Genomic DNA, 23,473 nt, shown 5'->3' on the forward strand with positions numbered 1-23,473 from the left:
CCTCCCTCCATCTCCACCCCCCTTCTGCAGACTCTGGCTGGTCCTGACCACAGCCGTTATCGCTCACAATGAGGATGATCACCTTCTTCCTGGTCGGACTGGCGGTGCACGTGGTCTTCTTCATCTCCATCTTTGACATCTACTTCACCTCTCCCCTGGTCCATGGCATGACGCCCCAGGCCATGCCGCTGGCCCCCCCTGCCTCCAGACTGGTGCTACTGGTGGCCGACGGCCTCAGGGCGGACAGCCTCTACACCCTCCACCCCAACGGCTCCTCCAGGGCCCCATACCTGAGGTTGGAATTACTGATACAGAGGAATGGGCTTTGATGTGGGTGTGTGTGTGTGTGTGTGTGTGTGTGTGTGTGTGGTGACTAGTCCAGTACGGAAAGCAGTATGTATATAATGAGTTCTTTTGTTTCTTGGTGGTCACATTGTGTTTTTGTGTATGTTATGCCTGTCATTTCTGAGTAACTGCTGTGTTATATCTTAAGTACTGTGTTTGTGTGTGTGTGTTTGTCAATATCAGGAGTGTGATGGAGGAGAGCGGTACCTGGGGTGTGTCACACACACGCGTGCCCACCGAGTCTCGGCCCGGCCATGTTGCTCTCATCGCCGGATTCTATGAGGATGTTAGTGCCGTGGCTAAAGGTATGTGTGTGTGTGTGTGTGTGTGTGTGTGTGTGTGTGTGTGTGTTGATGAGTCTACGACAGAAAAGGCTAAGTGAATCTACAAAAGGTTAATGTGTATGAGTGTTCAGGACTGATTTGTTTGTGTGTGGTGAGTGTGTCTGTGAATATGTATGTGTGTCAGTGTGTCTTTGACTGCAAGTCCCTTGACCTTTGTGTGTGTGTGTGTGTGTGTGTGTGTGTGTGTGTGTTCAGGCTGGAAGGAGAACCCTGTGGAGTTTGACTCAGTGTTCAATGAGAGCAGACACACCTGGTGCTGGGGCAGCCCTGATATTCTGCCCATGTTTGCCAAAGGTATACACACACACACACACACACACACACACATACACACATACACACACATATGCACACTCAAACACAGAGGAATCATTCCTGCTTGTATGGTTGAGCTTATTTTGGCCAACTTGCACTATTCATCTCTCTAACCTTTTCTACACACGCACATGCACACACACACACACACACACCCCAACAATGTAAACAGACACACTAATCAATATAAACATAACAAGTAGACTATATTATACATCTGAGATCCAATTGAGTTAGTAACATGTTTATGTAACATGAGTTTAGTAACACAACTATCTTTTTTATCACATTACTTTATCCTTATTTCACACTGCCACTTAGATATTTGAATTATTTTGAATATTTTGAATTATTATTTAGAAACTATTTATTTTGATTTTTAAAGCTCATTTACTCCTGTCTGTCTTGCAGGTGCCAGTGGAGACCATGTGCACACCCACACCTACCCAGCAGAGGAGGAGGACTTTGCCTCCACAGACGCCTCCAGGCTGGACAGCTGGGTGTTCACTCAAGTCAAAGTATGTTAGTGGAAGAACTGATGATGATGATGATGATGATGATGATGATGATGATGATGATGATGATGATTTGACAAAGAACACATACTAAACTTACTGAGGTTTTGGGTTAATGTAGCACCAGTCTCCCTTGGTTCTATCAGTGCGGTTTTGCACATGTATTTCTTGAATGAGTTCAACTGTGTTCCTTTTCCTCCTGTTCCAGTCGTTCTTCCAGTCGGCAAAGTCTAACTCCAGTCTGAAGGAAAGTCTCCACGAGGATCAGAATGTCTTCTTCCTCCATCTGCTGGGCATCGACACTAACGGACATGCTCACAGACCCATGTCACAGTGAGTGGGAGACCCCGCACATCTAATGCTATCCAAATATATGTACTACATGATATTATGGTTCTCTCTGATTTGTGTTGTTTTGCCATGGACAATACATTTGTTTGAACTGTATAATTCTTCAGCATAATGTTCAGTCTTGCCCCAAGTTAAAATGAAATTCATTCTTCTAGATTATTCCATAATATCTTTGATTGAAATAGTGGTAACTTGTTATCGGCAGAGAACTTTTACAGAATATAGCTATCGCATGTATTAAGTTTTTGGTTTGTTTTTTGTGTTTTGTCCAGGGAGTACCTGGACAATATCGGTCTAGTAGACTCTGGTGTAGCTGAGCTGGTGTCAATGTTAGAGGAGTTCTTCGGTTATGATGGCAGAACGGCGTATGTGTTCACCGCTGATCATGGCATGACCAACTGGGGTAAGGCCATGTATATGTGTGTGTGTGTTTGTCCACTAGATAAAATACAGAACATTATCTGTTCATCCATGTGTTTACACATATGAATTCACCAGGGGCTTTTTTAATCATGTTTTTAATGTTGTGTGTGTGTTTGCCTATTTGTCGTGTGTGTGTGTGTTCTGTGTGTCTCCAGGTTCCCACGGTGCAGGCCATCCCTCTGAGACCCTCACCCCTTTAGTTGTGTGGGGAGCCGGGGTTCATAATGCCCAGAGAGTCACTGACCCCCAACCATACAGCGATGGATACCTACAAGGTACTAAACGCATGTACTGTCACTGATCTTTACTTAAATCTCTTGCAAGCAGATTTTTTTTTTAGCTTTTTCAGCTTGGGACCCAGGTTCAAAGAAATCATAGTTGAATTGCACTGTATGTCTAGACTCTTACACCCTCTAAAGACAGTACATTTGCCTCATTTAAAGCATACAAATTGTCTTTTTGACTTTTATATGCTGATTTGTTTGTATGTTTATACTTTTCTCAGATTGGAAACTGGAACACCTCCGCAGGGTTGACGTCAATCAGGTGAGACCCACAACCTGGTGCTTTCTGATGATGTCTAAGCCAACAATTGGTGCCACTGTATTTAATGTTTGCTGTTATGTTAGTTATTCTCCACTTTTATACACTATAAAGTAAAAGACTTCTTTTTTATGTTTTTTTTGCTCTCTACAGGCTGACATTGCTCCCCTCATGGCTTCTCTAATTGGAGTTCCCATTCCTCTCAACTCTGTTGTAAGTGCAGCCTCAACAAAAGACAAAGGAAATATTTCTGTCACAAGTTTTTTGCATATTTCCAGAGTTATTAAAAATTGATTTTTCAAGTACAGTCCAACTCTCCAATGGCTGAAAATCAGTAAAATGTGAAAAAAAATGTGTTCACCCACATGTTCACTATACTGTGCTTTGTGTTTATTATACAATGTTTGTGAGTATATTATCCTGTGTGTGTGTGTGTGTGTGTGTGTGTGTGTGTGTGTGTGTGTGTGTGTGTGTGTGTGTGTCTCTTCAGGGTGTGTTACCTCTTCTGTACCTCAACAACAGTGAGCAGTTCAAGGCAGAGAGCATGTACACTAATGCTATTCAGATACTGGAACAGTTCAAGGTACAGCAACATGTAGCTATGTTATTATTGACATAATGACCATTAGTACAGAAGCCAGTAAAACAATTATAAGTCACTGGAAAACTTTTAATTATTAATGTCAAATGTGATTAATATGTAATTATTTGTAGTAATAGTTTTGTTAAGTGTTAGCAGTTGAATTGATGCTAATGTATTAATATGAATAGATATCTAGTATGTATTGTGCTATATACTGTATGAATAAGTTAAAAATCCTAGCTTTGAAACAGCATGCCATTTTTTAAAAAGTTTTAAACTGTTTTAAATCTAGAGCTGCACATATTGTGTAATAATGCATTATTCAATTATAGAAATCCATTCTGAGTGAACTATCTATGTTTTTCAGGTAAAAATGACCCATAAAAAGGAGACAACCTTATCCTTTCTCTTCACTTCATACCAGTAAGTACAAACTAACTTGTGAGATTTACTTTTCATCACTGTTTCTATGTAGTTTTGAGAAAATATATTTATAAAGACTGTGGCATGCTTAACTTGTGCAGCTTGTACTTCATGTACAAAGTGTGCAAGGATAGGATATACAGTATGTTTTAATAAGAAAATGAACCAGGCAGTGTAACAATAAATCAAGCACACCTCAACTAATCATCATATTTGAAACAACATTTAAATGTAATTTTATGTACTTAAGAAGATTTATTGTGACTGTTTTTGATGTCTGTCTCTTTTGCTTTGCCTTTCCGTTTTCCCAGACTACTGACTGAGTCGAAGCAAGCAGAATTCATCCACCAGGCCAGAATACTGATTCAGCTGGAGAAGTATGAGGATGCTGTGAGTATCTGGGAGTGGACAGTTTTTGAACATATTGTGGCAGAGACTCAGATATACCAGGGTTTATTGATTATATTTGGGCAGCCCGCCCGGGTAAATTAAGAGCCATCCAAGTAATTTTTTGTTTTAGATTTATTTCAGGTACTTAAAGATTTAATGCTGTCATATGACGTGCATAGTATTGGATGGACTTGATGTTGACAATGTAAACTATTTGTAATTTGCGGCATGTTATATTTGCTGCACAAAAAAAGCAATAATCAAACTGGACTGCAATAATCAGCTAATGTTGCAGTAGCACTGCTGCCAAAGTAACCTGATGAACTGTGGGAAATCCTGTCTAGACTAGCAGTGCTGACAGTGATCGCTTTCCTCCCAAGCTTCTTTTTTGTTTCCTTACCACACCTTTCTTTCTCTTTCTTTCTCTTCTTTCTTTCTCTTTGTTTTTGCTGTCCTAACTCTGCTTATTTGCCAATGCCAAACTTAAACTCACCCTATTCTCTCTTATTCCCTTGCTTTCACTTATCTCCTGTCATTATTTTTCTCTTCTTCGCTTTCCATCTTCCTTCTTCCCTTTCCCCCCCCTCCGTCTCTGCTCAGATCTCTCTGTGTAGGTCTCTGATATCCCATGCCCTGGAAGGCCTGGTCTATTATCACACCTATGACAGGTTCTTCCTGGGTTGCAGTGTGGTGCTGGGATTTGTGGGCTGGACCTCATATGTCGCCCTACTGATACTGAAGACCCACGCCAGCCTCAGGAGACCGCCCAGTCACACCAATCAGGTCAGGACACACACATGCTTCATCACACACACACAGATCATTATTTTTCCTATTTTCCGTGATGCGTACTTGGAAATGTTTGATTTTCATTTCAAAGTTACACACCACATAAAACCTTCACCCTCTCCTCTCAAAATGCCTTTTGCCAAAAGAGGATTATGAAAACATGAACTTCTTGCTAAGTTACATTTGACGGCAACATTTTTGTGTGTGTGTGTGTGTGTGTGTGTGTGTGTGTGTGTTTCAGATTCCCGGCCATACCCTGGTGAGGGTGTGTGTGTGTGTGACAGTGGCGATCACAGTGTTCTTGCTTATCCAAAGGAGTCCTGTTACCTACTACATTTACTGCCTTCTGCCTGTCCCTGTATGGTACTCTGTCCTCAAAGAGTGAGTATCGTCACACACACACACACACACACACACACACCCACACACAGACACACACATATGCAAATGTGAATGCAAAATATATTAATACATGCAATACATAATACGTGCACACACATACAGTACATACAAATAACACAAATATAGTTCCTGCACAGTAATCTGTCTTCAGAGAGTGGAGCAGCACACATAAACACACACACACACACACACAGACACACACACACACACACACACACACACACAGGATGCCAGTGAATATCACCACACATCAGTGGAGATCACAACATTCAGTGGATATAGCACTGTTTCAACAGATCTAATTAATCCCATACAGCTTTATTTCGGTGTTAATTAGATCCTTTGAAGTGGTGTTGTATCCATTCACATCTCTCCTTTCTATTGTGTTGTGTTGATGAAAGGACGGTCCTCCTCGCCAGTTTCTCTTTTTTTTTTCATTAGCAGCAAAGAATAACCTCATTAATGTTCCATTCTAGGTCTGGAACTCTAACAGATGTGATTCGCTCTGCTCCCTCTCTGCCGCTATGCAAATGTTTTGGCTATTTTGTGCTGGTAATGTTTGGGATTGAGCTACTGGTAAGTATCTTTTAATCGGTAATGTCTTCTAATGTAAAGTTAGATGCATGTTTCTGCCTCAGTACATTGATTCAAGGTACTCATATGCCTGAAGCTTAACTCCACACATTCACTGAAAACTGTTCAGAATTTATAGGGCTTATCCATTAACAATGTACTCGTATACCTGAGGCAGATTTCCCTAAATTCACTGAACATGTCTTTATAAAGGAACTTTATAAAAGGCTGTTTCTCTGTACTGTGGATGTTTGCCTTTGCTGCCCCTAGGTGGTGAGCTTCTTCCATCGTGCCATGCTGACTGTGGGCCTGGCCGCTCTCTCTCTCTGGCCCATCCTGTCTGGACTCTATGGCAAGGCCAAGGTAAAGTAATCACACATCACGGCTCCTACAGTCAGAGAAAACCAGGAAAAGTCATGGGATTTGAATACTGTTATTCTCCGGGCCTGGAAAGGTTATAGGAAAGTACCAGGTTCCAGGAAATTCGGGCATTGTCACGGAAATATGTTACCTATGAAGGAAAAGTAAACTCAGTAACAAAATTTACTGATCACATAATTATAATAAGTGACAGAGTATAGATAGACATGGAGTAGATTTTTCTCTTCTTTCTTTCTTTCTTTCTTTCTTTCTTTCTTTCTTTCTCCATGCTATCGACTCTATTCAGATGAAGGGAAAAACTGAGAACAGGTGATAAATTCTGAATTAACTCCACTTGTTTCTAATGGAGTTTCAGTTGTTTCAGGAATTTTGTTCAATGTCAGTATCTGGAAAACAAGGCAGAATAAGGCAGAGCGCTCCACTAGTATCAAGAAAATGACAACTGATTCAAGAAAATTGTTGATACAAGCTGTTTTGCATTGGAAACAAGTGAAATTTTCTCACCCCACTGGCAGATTTTTAGCCCCGCGACAGCAGGGGCTCTATGGATGGTATTACTAATAGCTCTTACTGTTGTATTGGTGTCCTTTGCATTTATAATCAGTCTACTTCGCTCAGCTGAATGCCTAATTTGTTATATTATAAATACAAATACAGTCCTAATTTGCTGAACTCATTCTCTCTGTCCCTGTGCAGTTCCGTTCAGTGAGCTGGTTGCTGGGCTGTCTGTGTTTGGCTTCTTTCCCCCTGATGCCAGTCGTCGGTAGAGAGCCTAACATACACTTGGTGTGAGTGTCCCCCGAAAGATCTTCCTCTGTTTGCCTACATTTATCTTAATTTTTACCGTGGTCTAGTTGCCACGGACAAAATCAGGAGCCAGATTCAGCTCAGTCAGTCACAGTGAGACACTTCACTCCTCTGTACCTGGGAGATATCAAACTTTAAGCAGGTAAAAGCTCACTCCTCCACCCTCCTCTTGTATGAAAATGAAGGGTTAGGGTTAGGGTTAGGTATTTGAGTGTCAAACAATGGGAGAACTGTTGGGTTCCTCATCCATTAGTTTGCATGGAATGCTGCGATACAGCGATGTATGTGTATATACAATATATACACTCACCGAGCACTTTATTAGGAACCCTGCTGTTGTCTACAAGGTGAAGAATAGAAATGAAACTCCTTTTACAGAGAAATCAGCTTTTCTGCCCCTCTGCCCTGCTACATCTCTCTGCTGTCAGTCTCTCCTGTATCTTTACATCGTTACATTACAGCCTTTGACATTATTATCTACTCTGTTTTACTGCTCAGCTCCTCCTCAGGACGAGTCCTTTTCCTTCTTTGAAAATATTTTTCAATATTAATTTGGATTGAGGGAGCAAACATTCAAGTCAGAGTCAGAGTTAAAAAGTTAATATTAACGTTATCAGTCCACTCAGTGGATACTGACTAGCAGCTATATACAGCGTGCTAATCTCGGAAACTGCTGTATTCCGAGTAACGTTAAATCTCCCTCACGTGTGTGCAGTGGGAGGCGAACAGACGGGTCCGGTGAGCGAGCGAGAGGTCGCGTGGAGCAATTAGGGGCTGAGCGAATCAATGCGCTATACGCAGTTTTACGATTATATAGTTTCATATAAAGTTTTCTGTGTGTGGGAAACCCTGGAGGGTAGAGCCGAGCGAGGGGAGATTGTCCACTAGTTAATCGATCGCGAATGGCGTCGGTCTCTCGGACGGATAAAAAAATAAAAATAAAAAATGCTAAAATGGGTCGCCAAATATACTTTGGCGGCCGTTAATATACCTGGGCGGCCCGCCCAAGTAAAGTCTATGTGTGGGAAACACTGACCTGTACACCTGCTTATTCATGCAATTATCCTATCAGCCGATCATGTGGCAGCAGTGCAGTGCATAAGATCATGCAGATACAGGTCAGCAGCTTCAGTTCATGTTCACATCAAGCATCAGAATGGGGGAAAAATGTGACCTCAGTGACTTTGACTTTGACTGGTGTGAGTATTTCTGAAACTGCTGATCTCTCTCTGATTTTCACGCACAACAGTCTCTAGAGGTTACACAGAATGGTGCGAAAAACAAAAAACATCCAGTGAGCGGTAGTTCTGCAGACGGAAACGCCTTGTTGATGAGAGCGGTCAGAGGGGAATGGCCAGACTGGTTGGAGCTGACAGACAGGCGACAGTAACTCAGATAACCTCTTTACAACTGTGGTGAGCAGAACAGCATCTCAGAATGCAGAACACGTCCAACCTTGAGGCAGATGTCACTTTGGTGGCCGGTTGACACTGAGCTGAAAGCTGATACCTACCCAGTATTAGTATGGTGTTCCTAATAAAGTGCTCAGTGAGTGTATATATATGTTTTTTCCCCCTTTTAAAAAAGCAGAAAGTGGGCAATCCACTCACCTTTTCATTTATTTTATTTCCAGAAAGTTGGAAAGCAGAGAGGTAGACAGAGTAAGTGAGAGAAAGTTCTGATGGGATTAGCAGGGGTATGAGAGCCGTAAACTTAAACACACAACCACTCTAGCGTTTTATAACAACTCACATTGTTGTATAACCAGTGCTTCTGTTTATGCAATATTAATATGCAATATTCTATGTTTGCTAATGGTTTAGATGCTAATGTTAACTAGCAAGCCACGCAGCCTAACATTACTGTATTCTCCATAGAACAGGGAGGCACAGAGTTGAGATCACATTCAAATAAACAGTCAGTTAATTAGGGCTGTATAATGCTGTGGGACTGTACAGAATCAACATTTGCTTGTTTTATGTGTCCAAGTAATTTTTGGATAATAAGTGTCATGATAATCGTGTGTTCAGTACCTGTGCAGGTGTGCTTACCCTGTTCACCTCAGCCTGCTACCTCTTGTCGTCACGACAACGGACACCGCTGCACCTTAGTGACAGACAGCAGTTCTTTTCCCAGGTAACTGTGTCATGTTGTGTTTGTGTGCCCACTCATATGTCAGTGTATGATCATGTGTGTGTGTGTGGGTGTGTGTTCCCACATTTTCTGTACACTAAAATAATATTACTATGTGTCGACCTCAATAGATGTTCCATGTGGCAGTGTGTGCGTACATACCAACCCTCACACACTCCAGTCTGCAGCAGAAGCAGGGCCTTCCCCTCCTCAACCAGGTCATCAGCTGGACCACATTAGGTAGGGGTGTGTGTGTGTGTGTGTGTGTGTGTGTGCTTCCTTCTTTAGACTGAACTAAATTAAATACTTCCCACTTTCTAGGAGAGCCAATATTCATTTTTATGTATCAGTAATGTTCAATTTTTGGATAGTGACCAGACATTTTTTATATTTGTTGATTCTGTTTGGGTCAAGATGTAAACCCAATGCTTTTGGTCCTAGGTATATCTCATCAAGAGCTTTAATATGTGTTTTACAACTCATTTTTGCCCAAAATGTCACCTACTGTGCACCCTTCCTGCTCCAAGCCCCGAAACTTCTCTCCTATCTCTTGCCTTTCTTCAGGATCTTCTATGCTGGTTCCATTGTTGAGCTCTACTCGTCTTTTCCATCGACTGCTCAGTATATTCCTCTCTCTCACAGCTACATACCTACTGCTCAGCACTGGGTACGACGTGACATCACACACACACAAACACATGCATACAAGTGCACACACACAATCCACAATGTCCCACATGGAGTTTAATCATTGTGGTGAAGCTGAAAAATGACAAAATTGTGTTGTTTTGTGTGTTTTGTGTGTGTTTTCTCCCACATAGGTCAGAGGCCCTGTTCCCCCCTGTGCTGTCCTGGTTGATGTTTGCATGGATCAACATTGAGCAGGAAGCCATGCTGGCTCAGGGTGTCTCTGGCAGACAAGAGGTAGAGCTACTGTGGCTGTTTTACTAGACTTAGAAGAAGGCTCTATTGTAGGTCTGTGTCACATTCAGAACAAATCTACCCCATGCTATTTTGTCCACTCATGACAGCTGGTATCATGGTTCATTTTTTGGTGTTGACTTTACTAACCATGGAAACCTAATCCATTCATCTTCAAGTTGAAGGTCAAGTGTGTTTATTTGTCATATACAAAGCATACACAGGGCAAACAGTGCAGTGAAATGCTTGAATGCTGGGTCCTCTCAGTATAAAAAGAATAGGAACATATAATTAATTCATATAAGAATCCAATTAAAAAAGAAAAACAGGAGTTAATAAAATTTAAAAAAAGCTTCAAATAATAACATTTGTTGCAAGTTACGGCTAGTGCAGTGACGTGACATACTGTAAAGTGTTTGAGTGTCTATAATAAACATTTGAGTTTTCACAGTAAACATTTCTTATCTTAAACTGGAACATGGAAATCCATACTCATCTGATAATATAATCTGTGGTGTAGATTTACATAAAGCTTTACATAGTGTGTAAAAATAATATTAACGTGTGTGTGTGCGTGTGGGTGTACTTGCATTTGTATGTGCACACTGTGTGTTTGTGTTTCTAGCTTTCCGCTGTTGACTTCTCTGAGAACATTGACATCACCAAGATCCGACAGCTGAAGTTGGATGACATCAGGAGATCGTATTTTTTTGTATCCTTGTTGTTGTAGTTGCATCAGCAGCATTACCCAGCTGTCACCTAAGAAGGCTAAAAGAGAACAGAAAGTGTATTAGCTCTAGGTAGGGGGCAGTAGATAAGAGTCTGGAAGTGTTTGAGATAAAATGAGATCAGATATATGTTAAGATAAAATTACAAATGATGAAGTGATTATTTGAACGTCAAGCAATACTGTACATATGAATCATAGGTGAGCCAGAGTTAGACTGCATTTGTCTGATCTGATTCTAACATTGGATTGGCTCTCCTTGACTCCTCTTCTTCAGGTGTTCTTTATAATCACAGCTTTCTTCGGCACAGGGAACATAGCTTCCATTAACAGGTTTGTATGTGGATGTATGCATGTTTCTATGTGTGCATGTAGTGTGTGTGTGTGTGTGTGTGTGTGTGTGTGTGTGTGGTGAAGAAGCCTGTGATCTCTGTAAATACAATAAGTGAAAATGCTCACTCCTATTAAAATATTAGTACTATTTATTTAGCCTGGTTGAATTACTGACCTAATGTTAGACATAATAGTTAGCTAAGTTTAGCATACTTTGCCTTAGTCATACTTTGCCTCTTCATTCTTTACTCAATCTACAATAAAATGTATATATTTTCATAGTTTTCTGTCTATTGTATGTCTTGTGCTGTCACTTTACACTGTATGTGAGGTTGTTTACATTATACAGTGTATGTGTCAGTATGTGTTAGTGTCAGTATGCACTGTGAAACTGAAAGTTGTCAGTATATCTCAGCACCAGTGTCACCAAGACAGATTCTTGTACGTTTATTTACTTGGTGTTTAAAGTGATTCACATTCTGCTGATTTTCCTGTCTACTTGTGGTCACTCTCTCCTCTTTTCTCTCCCTCTGTCCAGTTTTGACCCGGCGTCGGTCTACTGCTTCCTCACTGTCTTCAACCCCTTCATCATGGGAGGGCTGATGATGTGGAAGGTATTTTAACACCCACGCACATTTTCTACTTCCCCCCCACCCCCTCACCGCCTAAAAAATAGGTTTCTGAGGAAGTGAAGTTGTGTCGCAGATTAACCATCTTCATACTGTATATTTGGCTATTAAACAGACTGACATATAACCATCAGATATGATATTATGCTTCTCTGGTGCTATATTGAGTCTCTGCAGCCATGACGTTTCACTTTGCTGGCCCTTTTTAGTGACCTATTTACTGTGAATTCCCTGCATTCCTCATTCTCCTATTTATCTCTATACTAATCATTACTTCTAAGAAACAGTAACAATGCTAGCAGCGGTATTCTCAAAGAAGACTCTGCAACAAGACACTTAACACTTAACATTTCCCTTAACATAACACTTAAGATTTCTCTGGATTTCTTCATGAAATCTTAAATGCCTTGTCCTTTTGTCCTTTCAGGTTATCATTCCGTTTATAATAGTAATGTGTACTTTTGAGACCATCCAAGTCGCGACGCAGCTGTCATCAAGAAGGTAACTCCTTGCTGGAAGCTTTAATCCAAAATGGTGATTTTGTCAGCTCAAGGTATTGGAGCCAATGCAACAAACTCTCTGCTCTGGTGGTTGTCTAGCTGATGAAAGTCCAGTAAATGTAGACCGCCACTCGTAATCGTGATATCTGTCAGATCTGTGATTGCCTTGCAGAAGAAAGCAAACGGAAAGATGCATTTGTTATCTGGTTTCAGCTTGTCGCACTTAGATTTGAAATAACCTTTTTCTTTTTACACTTGGATCTTAATTTGTTTCAAGCTTGGTTTAAACATGAATCCTAATCCACGAGTGAGGTCAAATAACTATAAATGATCAGAATGGTTCTTGTTTTCTGTCTCTGGTTCAGTGTGTGTCAAAGACCTTGCTTGTACAGTAATGCTTTCCTTTTTTCCTCTATCTCTCTCCTCTGTTTTCTAGTTTGTTCCTCATCGTCCTGGTCATCTCTGACTTGATGGCTCTGGTAAGGCATATTGGGTTTTAAGTTTCTGCACTTAATTGGGGAAATTAAATTTGCGTTGATTGGCAGCTGAGTGTTCTTTCCTCTCTCTCCTTTTGTTACCTCTCTTAGCACTTTTTCTTCCTGGTCCAGGACTATGGGAGTTGGCTGGATATTGGCACCAGGTAAGTTAACAGTGTAATACAGTATGTCTCATGATTAATCAATAATCTGACTCGACTACAACACACACACACACACGCCTACACATACCCTACCTCCTTTCCTTGTCGTCTTTCCTGAAGGGTTAGCCACTGTGTGATGATGATGATTTCTGTGATACACACACACACACACACACACACACAACAGAAACACACAACGTTGAACCTGTTTGTGTCTCTTGCAGTATCAGCCACTATGTGATAGTGATGTCGATGACCATCTTCCTGATGTTGCTGAGTGTGGTCACACACATTCTCACCACACAGCGACTCATCCTGTGGAGAAGACGCAAGATGCACTTCCCCTGAATTGGGGTGTGTGTGTGTGTGTGTGTGTGTGTGTGTGTGTGTGTGTGTGTACGTGCGCTCGAATGTATATGTCGAACAATTTAACGTTTAGTATTTATTTGACTATTTAGATACCACTCATTTGGCATTTGCCTTATTTAAAAATAGTTTGCTTTTCTAAGCTATGGGATGTTTTTTAGGACTCAGTATATGTATATACTGTAAACACTAATACGTTAATTATAGTTTTATACAAGTACATTGAGACTCTCTGAAATGTTTGTATTAACCATTAATGAAATGACAAAGTATACTTGAATATTTGACTGTGAATTATTGCATAGCCAAGAGTGCTGACTTTATGATCCACCAAAGAAGGGCAACTTAGTAAGTTAAAGTATGTAATGTATTTCCAGTATAGCTGCCTAAACCTTGTTAGTTTAGCCTTGTTCAGATGGAAAAGGGATGCGATTTTAATTCATTGTGACTGGGTGTGTACCGCTGACACTGAAGAACTTAACATTATGGAATTAAATTGGGTGCCATTGTAGTCACTGTGCTGTGTATTTGTATATCAGGGTGACAGTAGCCTTGGGTGGGGGAAGTGCATGAGAAACCCTCTCCCCTCCCTCTAAAATTCTTTACTCAACAAGGATCTGGATCAGCCACTAGGACATCACTATGGATAACAGGAAGCTACTGTTTGCTATAATTATTGGACAAACTCCCATCTACACTATTATAAAACTACCATCAATAAATAAAAATATTCCCTATGCATCATAGGAAAAAAAAAATCAAAAAAAAAAAAAATGACACCTTGTTTTGTGGTCAGGGCAATAATAAGGGGCTTTCCTCTCTACTTCTTAGTGCCAGTAATCTTTGTGTCAGGAAATTGAGAAGCATAATGTATATTTATCCTAAACCCCTCATTAAGAAACATTAAAATGATTCCTTTGATATTTTGTCCTGACTTAAAGATTTCAAATTTAAATAGCTGGAAAAGCAATGCTTTTCTTGCTCCCCATTATCTCCCTTGTTACTTTTGAACTGATTGCTTTCTGAATATGGCATAAAACAATGTTATGCCCATGAATTCTTAGATCAATTTTATTCTTTCCAAAGCCTGTGCTATCACCCCTTCACCACAACACCAAAGTAGTGTGTGCCTTATAAAACTCTTAGGGCCGGTTTCCCAGACAGGGTTTAGATTAAGCCAGTAGGCCTAAATTCACATTATTTAATTACCTCTTAAAAAGTGGCTTTCTGCAACACATCCTAACTTCAGATTAGTTACTTCTGGACTATGGAGTCAAAAATTTAAAAATTTAAAGAGATAATCTGCCAGATTCTTGTTTGTCTTGATTTTGGTGACACCTTTGGTGATGAGCGGTCATTGCTTTGGTGTTTTGCACTCAATACTGGCCCCAACATGCTGTAATAATAAAGACACTCAATATACACTGTGGCTTCTTATATTTCTTCTACCTTCTTACATTTATTCTAAATAAACCGTTGTTATAAACATAAAACACATCAAGTGGGGAAGTGGGGAAAGAGGAACCCTCATAGGTGTTTAGAACAGCAGATGTAAAAGCTTTCATGAACTGGCTCTAGGCTGAATCACTGCTGTATGGAATCAATCTGTGATAGAGAGGAGCAAAATGAACATTTGTTAGTCTGCATTAGGTTGAGAAGACACAGCTCTGGACGAGGATGCTCATAAAACCTTGAATGGATCTAGAAAAGCCCAGAATTGTGTGGAATTGCAGGAGAAACGGGATGGAAACTGTCTCATCTGACAAACAGCATTAATCTGAAGTTGGATGGAGATTTAATTTAAACCTTCATTTATTTCCAGAGTAGCACTGATCTTTGTTCTAAAAATCGGTTAAATCTAGATTGAGCTAAATCTGTGACTATTTCAATCCACAACCCAGAAAGCAAATTATTGTTAATCCAGTTTAAAAGGGCATTTTAGTCTGGGACTGGGGTTAATTCCCACTCGGCCCTTAGTGTTAGCTGAGGTATTCGCTGGGGAGATTCTCACATCTATCAATAGCTAGCACTGCCACATCCTCTCTCACTTCTCTTTTGAGTCAGTCACTCTGAGCACAGGTCACTGCCATTAAACTTTAAGGCTACTGACTTCTTGCTCTATGTCTCTACTTATCCTTTCTTTAGAATAACAACCCAGTTGGTTGGGGGTGACAGTTTACCCCCTGGTTTGTTAAGGATCAGTGATGTAAAAGGTGGGTAAACTATGATCTCCAGCTGGCGACAAAGACATTTTTAACCACCAATACAAACAAGTAACAGTGATATTTGCAGAATGGTATTCATTTATGTTTTACATATTGACGAGACCATATTTTTATGCAACTAGTTTTTATATTAAAAGTGTTTATGTTTATGTTTGCACAATATGGTGAGTAAACTCTATTTATACTATACAGTTGATGTTAATTACTTGATATGATACATTTATATTAAAAGAGTTTATGTTTATGTTTGCACAATATGGTGAGTAAACTATTTCACAAATAAAGAGGTAGATAAACTGGGGTTAGATGAATTTGTCCTCAACCTCATCCTTGTTTGGGACTTGAATCGGCTCACAAGATAAGAGATCCACACATGACAGTAAAATCAAATAGTTAAATAGTTTTAATAGTTATAAAAGAGCTTGGGGCATGTCTAATTTGGGTTCCATGCTGAGAACGTTTAAGAACCTGTAGGCCCGGCCCAATAAGACAATGTATCTGCAAATACATTTCAGTGGGTTTCCTCTTACAGTGCAGATGGTGTTTTGCACAATAACCTTAATTCAAATTAGATGTAAAGCGGTTTTACTGTAATAGGTGTTTAGACTGTACAGTTTACGTTTCATTACGTTATTATATCTGAAGGGTGTAAAACATCCTGTATTTGGGGTCTGGGATGCCCGAATTTACTGTTCAGCCTTCTGGAGGTGCTGTGGGATAAATGTACTGAGTCATCTGTGATGGTAGGTCCCCACTTGGTAACCCCAATGTACACACTCACTCACTCACTCACTCACTCACTCACTCACTCACAGCACATCATATTCTGTGTATTGGTCTTTAATGATTAGACTTTAAGTGCATAATGTAGACCTGACATCAACAAAGTAATTGGTGTGTCGAGCGATGACCAGAAGCAGGAAATCATGTGGTTATCACGCCAAGTGTCTGCAACCACCTCCTGTGTCTGACAGAGCATAAACACACACCCACACACACACACACACACACACACACACACACACACACACACACACACACACACACACACACACACGTACACATAACTGTACACAAACACAGTATGCAAAACTATACCATGGTTTCAGACAACACACACACACATGCAGGCTCATTTTCATAAACTCTACTTCACGGACCAGAAAGCTGGCATACAAAAAGAAACACGCATTCACTCCTGCACATTCTCAGAAGTCGGTATGCATGGACGCAGAAACACACACACACAACCACATTCTTGTTCGTACCCTCTCAAACAGAAACCTCATTCACACCATCAACACACTGTGAGAACTTCGCCATTCTTCTATTGGAGTAGAAGATAGTGTGATGTAGCCTAGAGGATACACACTCTCAAAAACATACTCTTGTGGCTCATTTGCTCCCGCAGAGACAATCAACGGCCCGTTCTTCTTTTACCAAAAGGTAAGTGTGCCGGGATATTCTCTGCTTTTGACTGTCTGTTCATTAATGATGCCCTTTCCGTTGCAGCATTGCTCTGTCAGTTACTCAGTGATTAAACTCTGAAGAGCATCTAGGATCATTTCAAGACTTCACAATATTAAAATGCTGTAATAATTCAGCTTGGGTTGAATCAGGAAGGCACTCTGGATGGCGTGTGGCATTTTTAATCCTGTTATCCCGTTAAACTGATTATATGTGTGCTCTTATAACCAGTCAAAGATATGCGAGACAGCATTTGAGACTAACATTATATTACTGGTTAATGTCTTGATCTGGGTTGTGTGTGACATTATGTGAGCAACGTATCAGTTGTGAGGTATGTAATTATACTGTGTAATGTAGGCAGATTCCTGTCTAAATGTAACAAATAGGTGATATCAGACAGTTTTTGATCAACCTCATCTTTACCCTTTCTTGATCTATTTCTCTATCATTATCTGCCCTTCCATCCCCTTTTGCTCACTTTCTCTTATTCCTGTGTATTCTCTCTCTCTCTCTCTCTCTCTCTCTCTCTCTCTCTCTCTCTCTCTCTCAATTTAAGATAGCTTTCATGGAAAACACAACCACGCTCCCTTCCAACATGACTCCAACGGCCCCGGGCCTCGAAGCGACCTCCATCGCCCAGAAGCCGGTGGATCCCGTTCAGTACCACACGGTCCTCCTGTCCATCTACTGCGTGGTTCTGCTCAGCGGCACCATCGGCATCGGCCTGATGGTGCGCGTTCTCCAGTCCAGCATGAGATCCATCACCGCCATCGCCGTGCTCAACCTCATCTTCACCCACTTCCTCTTCCTCCTCACCGTGCCCTTCAGGATTTACTACCACGCTAACCATCACTGGGGCCTGGGCCTTGGGTTGTGTAAAATCGTCAGTGCCATGATCCACGTCCACATGTACATGTCTTTCATCTTCTACGTGATCATCCTCGTCACGCGCCTGATGACATTCTACCGCAAAGCCGAGCACGTGGAGTTCTACCGCAAGATGCACGCGCTGGCTATCAGCGTGGCGGTGTGGACGGCGGTGGTCGTCACGGTCCCTTGCGTCCTCTTTTTCATCTACGGCAAACGGGATGAGAATGTCAGGAGCTGGGACAGCTACAATAGCAGCGGCACACATGAAACGCAAGTCACATCGGGCACGCATTGTTTCCAGTTTGGCAATCAAATAGAGAGCGCCAACGCTGCCAAGGTGTTCAACTACGCCACAAGCACAGTGATCATCGTGGTGGCCACCGCGCTGACGGCCTTACAAGCCAACGTCCTGCTGATTTTACACAGGGAGTACGGGCCGGGATGGACCTCGCAGCAGGAGTTCTGGGCTCAGCTGAAGAGCCTGTGCTTTGCCCTGGTCATGATGGTGTGCTTCGTTCCCTACCACATGTTCCGGCTGCACTACATAGGACACCTCAAGCTGCAGGCCGTCAATGAGGTGTTTCTGAGTCTGACTACTTTGACCTGTTTGGATATGCTCACCTTCGTAGGGAGGGGAGTGCGTCTATTTGTGTGAGAGAGGCAGAGACAGAAAAAAAGATAGAGAAGTTTGAAGTATGCGCTTTTGGTCCAGATCCGGAGGTCTTTTGAAGTACTACGAGATGGACCTTCTGATCATCTAAATTTTGGAACTTTGACATGTTTGAAAAGGATTGCTTTTATTTTGCTTTTATTAAAACCACACATAATAGGTACAAGTTTATGTGTGGTACAACTTATTTATAGATACATTCAAATTGTGTATTTTACATTGCTGTAATTATTTTCTGTAATATGCTGCCTGGAGAAGTCCACTTTTCAAGCCCCTGGAGAGTTTTTAGACAATTCTCCTTCACATTCTCTTGCAAATTATATATTGTATCCTTTTCTTTTAAATTTTTATATGTGTGAATAAAGAAACAAAACGAAACGAAACAAGTTTGGGGAGAAGCTTTAACTGCTCTTTGCTTTTGACTTGAAATGAATGGATTCTTAAATACCATGACTGCCATCTGCTGGTCTTTTTTTTGTAAATACAACAGTTCTGGCTTGGAATGAATAATTGTGGACTATTTGTTCTCTCATTTAACATCAAACATGTGAAGCCATGTGCGAGAAATGTGAGGAGAAAATGAAAAATGATACAACTATAGTTCAGTGTATTTGCAAACACTTACCTTCTTTGTGTACATAGTTGAAGTGTTCTGGCCTACAGTCGAGAAGAGAAATAAATGTCTAAAATTGTTACTTTTTCACCATTATTTTGTGAAACATTACCTCAAACCCCTTGAATCTCTTACCTTTCTGCCCTTGGTTGCTGTTGGAGGCCCCTACAGACAGACAGACACACACACACACACACACACACACACACACACACACACACACACACACACACACACACACACACACCTGGTGATCCTTTTCCTTTTGGTTTTTATGGCACTGGGTTACTGTTTAACATCTCCACCCTACTTTGAGTTTGTTTAGTAAATCGATCTAATGACAGGGCTATGGCGGCGCCATCCAATGTGTCGCTCCATGAATTATAGGCCTCACAGCTCTCCTACCTTCCCTCTGAATGTTGTCGCAACACCTTCACCATTTTCCCACTGCCAGTGTTGCCTAGACTAATGTCGCACTGAGGCCTGCTGACTACCAGAGGACAAGGGTACACCTGGATAAATGCACATCCCGGACGGAAACAGAAAAACAGGTAAGCAAAACTTCTCCTACAGAGGATCCTGTCATTCAAATGCAAAGTGTCCTCTGAATGAATGAGTCCAAATTAACATGGGAATTACAGGTTGCATTTTTGTTTATGGAGAGAGAGACAGAAAGAGAGCGATTACCTTTCGTAGTTCCTCAAGGCAGTTTAGTAACAAGCTCTGCTGAATCACGTGGTTTTGTATTTTTGTGGTGGAAATGTGGCAGTACCCCCCCACACACATTCAACTGCCGCTCACTTAGAGCTAGCATACTATTGGGTGGGACAATACATAGTATGTGGCTGCCTAAGTCTGCTATTTTTTTTTCACTTGCTTTTTCTTGAGCGCGTTAAATGAGATAGTGTTCTCACCTCTCTGTCCACAAACAGCGTTTTGTGAAAACAGATAAGATAGACTCATTTTGTCATGCATGCAGTGCTGTAAAGATCATGTGATAACCCATTTAACATTCTATACTAGAACTTAATGTGTAACAGGTGGAGTACTATAGAGCGTTAGCTCACTAAGCAGTAAGACGGAAATACAGTAGCTGTGTTTTTCTGAGACCACTGAGGCATTCATATAATCAGTGTTTAAGTAATTTGTATCACCAAGGTTTCTTTCTTCTTTTGTTTATACTTAGTGTAATTGGCAGCTGACACCCCCAACTCATGTGGGACTAAACCAAAACATTGAATATCTGCATGCATTTTGGTTGGGAACATCAGCTAGCAGGGAAAATCACCAAATATCTTAAACTCCTGATATATGAGGTTTGTGCAGTGCACTGACAATATACATGTAAACAACCTCTCCATCAGATGCATGCAAACACGATAGCCTTAATTTCCCTTATTGAGTGATACGGGGTGAATTGCCGGTGTTCACAGGGTGAATATTATTGATCAAAATAGCCTTCAGACTTATCACTAGGTGGCGATATTAACAGGAAGGATGAAGGAGGATGACAATGTTCTTGTTGAATCCCCCTCAGTGACCATGGATTTTGAGGGAAAATCTGAGGGAAAACAACAACTTACCTGGCCTGCATGTAACTCGTTAAATTCAAGGAAATTGCCTGCTGTTCATCACAATGAGTGAAACTGATCCTTTAATCCACACTTTTCTATTCATACGCACACATCCAACACAAGACCTCAGTTAACAAGGATCTTTGTCAGGCTTTTTTTTTTTATTACTCATTTCCGTAAAAGTGTTCCTTCAGTGAACTTTTAGGGGGAACTTGTGTTGCCACGCAGCTACATTAAAATTCTTACTGTTACTCAGGTATCAGGAAGTGGCAGTTTTCTGGTGTACCAGGCCAGCTGGGTGGCTGGTCATCACCTGTGACAATTAAAAACTCAAGTCTAAATAGAGGCGACAGTATTATGGCCGGTTCACACAGAGATAGCCTATTAGCTCCGGGTTTTATGGCCCCAGAGAGTTTTCGGTTGCTAGGCGGACACAAGGTTCCTCAGTCAGAAGTCCTGCTCTGTTTTCAGTTGAAGTCAATCCAAGACTTAATAACTGTAAAACCTGCTAGTGTGTAATTCATAAGGAACATTTTGATCTATCTATTATATTGTAAACTATAAAAGTATACATGAAAAAGTATACAAGCAGTGTTTTGCCAATAGATATGATGAGATGGAAGTTGTTCACCTGACTTGCTGGAACTCCCTTAACACCCATACTATAGTTTGTTGAACCCTCTTGGATATAGGCCTGTACCAAAGCATGGTTGAATATGGTTTCCAATATATTTAAACTACATGAGGTGTGCATGGAAACACCTGATCGGCCTCAAAGTTTGTGATACTGTATCACTAGCCAAATAGGAAAAAATCAAGTGCTCAGTATGGTTTGTCAAATATTCAAAAAGTATGCAAGCATGGATTGAAATAATTTAAAATGTATTAATGTGTAGTGCCTAGAATTTCTCTTCTATTGCACCTATCCTACAGCAAAGAGCACATTCAGTCTTGCTTTCTCTTTATATGTTAAACCTAAATGTATGCTGGCCTCAGTTTCTTTTGTGTACATGGGTCTGCTTAGAAAACAACCCAATTATACACCCACACTCACTCCCTCTTTCTTCTAACATACAAGCCAAGTTTGTACCTTCTTACCTTTGCTTATATTATGAGGGAGAATTACATCATATCTGATGTATCAGTACCCTCATGTTTAGGTCTGCTTTGATTGCTAGAGTGCTATGCGTCAATCCTCTGTGTGTTGGGGGCCTGTGAACGTGATTATAAAGAGTAAATACTTCCTCACTCTCTCCAAACCTGATGAGTCAGGAGGCTTGACCTCACTGCCTGGTTAAAGTGTAATCTCTCTATCACTTCTCTCTCTCTCTCTGTCTCTCTCTCTCTGTCTCTCTCTCTCTCTCTCTCTCTCTGAGTTCAGTATTTTTTTTCTCTTTGAGTGTCTCTCCCTCTTTCTTGTTTCGCCCAGTCTCTCTCCCTTTCTGTCTTTCACCCTCAATCACATGTATCACATACACAGGCCTCTCTCTCTCTCTCTCTCTCTCTCTCTCTCTCCCTCTCTCTCTCTCTCTCTCTCTCTCCCTCCCTCCCTCCCCCATATGAACTCATTGGGGAGTGTATTACACTGCGACTGGATACTAATAGCCCTCTCTCTTTATATCCAGCAGGTAATCAGTGATAATGTGTGTTCTGGCATACCTACACTGACAATATATTACCCTCATGCCTGCTTACATGAGTGCTTTTTTCATTGGCCCACTCATCACTGATGTAAGGCATCAAATCTCCTATAATATAGCCTCTTATCATTTACAACCTTCTCCGATACAATGGCTGAAACTGATTACTTTTATGCTGCACAATGATATTTAGTGCAATGAAACTCGATGTAAGGTGGGTGGGTTAGGACAATTTAACTGGTTTATGATGGTAAATTACAGTGTGTTTACAGCATTCTTTCACCTGCTCTGAAAGAAGGGAGAGCTGGTTGACAATTCTTTAACACACTTTAAAGTGTGTTGCTGATTTTTAATGTCCATTTCACTTCCACATACATTTTGCTTTTTTCTCTGTTTACAGAGAACTGAGAACTGAAAGAGATTCACGTGAGACCTATGAAATTTTGTACATAGCCTCTTACTTAGGCTACTGATAATTAAGCAGTTTCAGCATTTTCCCCACTTGCACTCAGCGGATGGTCCCACACTCCTGGGAAAATGCCCTCACTGTAAGAAAAATGAAGATGTTTAAAATTCATCACCACGGTCTGAAAAGTCTGCATCATCATCAAGTGCATTACAAATATCTATATTTTTTTGGCATGAAGTCGTAAAGACAGCCCGGACAATTGTAACAGTTTACCTGATTTGATGGGATTAAAACTAAAACTAAACCCAAATTCCAGAACCAAGCATAGCCCAAAAAACATTTGAAAAATGTTCCACATGGATTAAATACTCCACTGGGTAATTCTAAAATCTGACTGACTATCAAAAATGAAAATGAAAATCGTAACCACTGTAAAGTTTCAGTTGGACTGGGGTCAGTGAGGTTACTGTGGGTTGAGCTGTTTATATGGTCAGTTTATTTGGAATAAGAGTAAAGATTATTGGGTTGGATGTAAAGCCAGGCAAGTGTGTTTGTGGAAGAGTTAATGG

At 40.9% G+C, this 23,473-nt stretch overlaps 2 protein-coding genes across 2 annotated transcripts; both read left to right on the forward strand.

Moving 5' to 3' along the window:
* Positions 1-33: 33 nt before the first annotated feature.
* pign (phosphatidylinositol glycan anchor biosynthesis, class N) lies at positions 34-13,948 on the forward strand. The gene is made up of 28 exons (XM_071905274.2): positions 34-295; positions 529-650; positions 885-983; positions 1,416-1,522; positions 1,728-1,852; positions 2,143-2,273; positions 2,449-2,568; positions 2,799-2,839; positions 2,990-3,049; positions 3,327-3,419; positions 3,787-3,842; positions 4,154-4,232; positions 4,833-5,015; positions 5,263-5,402; positions 5,900-5,999; positions 6,267-6,359; positions 7,074-7,165; positions 9,215-9,320; positions 9,449-9,557; positions 9,882-9,984; positions 10,139-10,241; positions 10,864-10,950; positions 11,243-11,298; positions 11,837-11,912; positions 12,355-12,428; positions 12,864-12,906; positions 13,015-13,067; positions 13,292-13,948. The coding sequence occupies exons 1-28, from the start codon at positions 69-71 to the stop codon at positions 13,413-13,415; spliced, it is 2,802 nt and encodes a 933-aa protein (XP_071761375.2). The 5' UTR covers positions 34-68; the 3' UTR covers positions 13,416-13,948.
* A 3,763-nt stretch (positions 13,949-17,711) lies between these two features.
* Positions 17,712-19,343, forward strand: gpr141 (G protein-coupled receptor 141). Its single transcript, XM_071905271.2, has one exon. It carries the CDS (start codon positions 17,724-17,726, stop codon positions 18,651-18,653), a length of 930 nt encoding a protein of 309 aa, XP_071761372.2. The 5' UTR covers positions 17,712-17,723; the 3' UTR covers positions 18,654-19,343.
* Positions 19,344-23,473: the final 4,130 nt, after the last annotated feature.

This window comes from Centroberyx gerrardi, chromosome 22 (genome assembly GCF_048128805.1).
Source record: "Centroberyx gerrardi isolate f3 chromosome 22, fCenGer3.hap1.cur.20231027, whole genome shotgun sequence".
NCBI lineage: Eukaryota > Metazoa > Chordata > Actinopteri > Beryciformes > Berycidae > Centroberyx > Centroberyx gerrardi.

Coding starts and splice junctions, on each gene's coding strand:
- pign (XM_071905274.2), top strand. CDS start 69: ATGAGGATGATCACCTTCTTCCTGGTCGGACTGGCGGTGCACGTGGTC. Junction 9,321..9,448: donor GACAGCAGTTCTTTTCCCAG/GTAACTGTGTCA, acceptor CGACCTCAATAG/ATGTTCCATGTGGCAGTGTG. Junction 11,299..11,836: donor AACATAGCTTCCATTAACAG/GTTTGTATGTGG, acceptor CCCTCTGTCCAG/TTTTGACCCGGCGTCGGTCT.
- gpr141 (XM_071905271.2), top strand. CDS start 17,724: ATGACTCCAACGGCCCCGGGCCTCGAAGCGACCTCCATCGCCCAGAAG.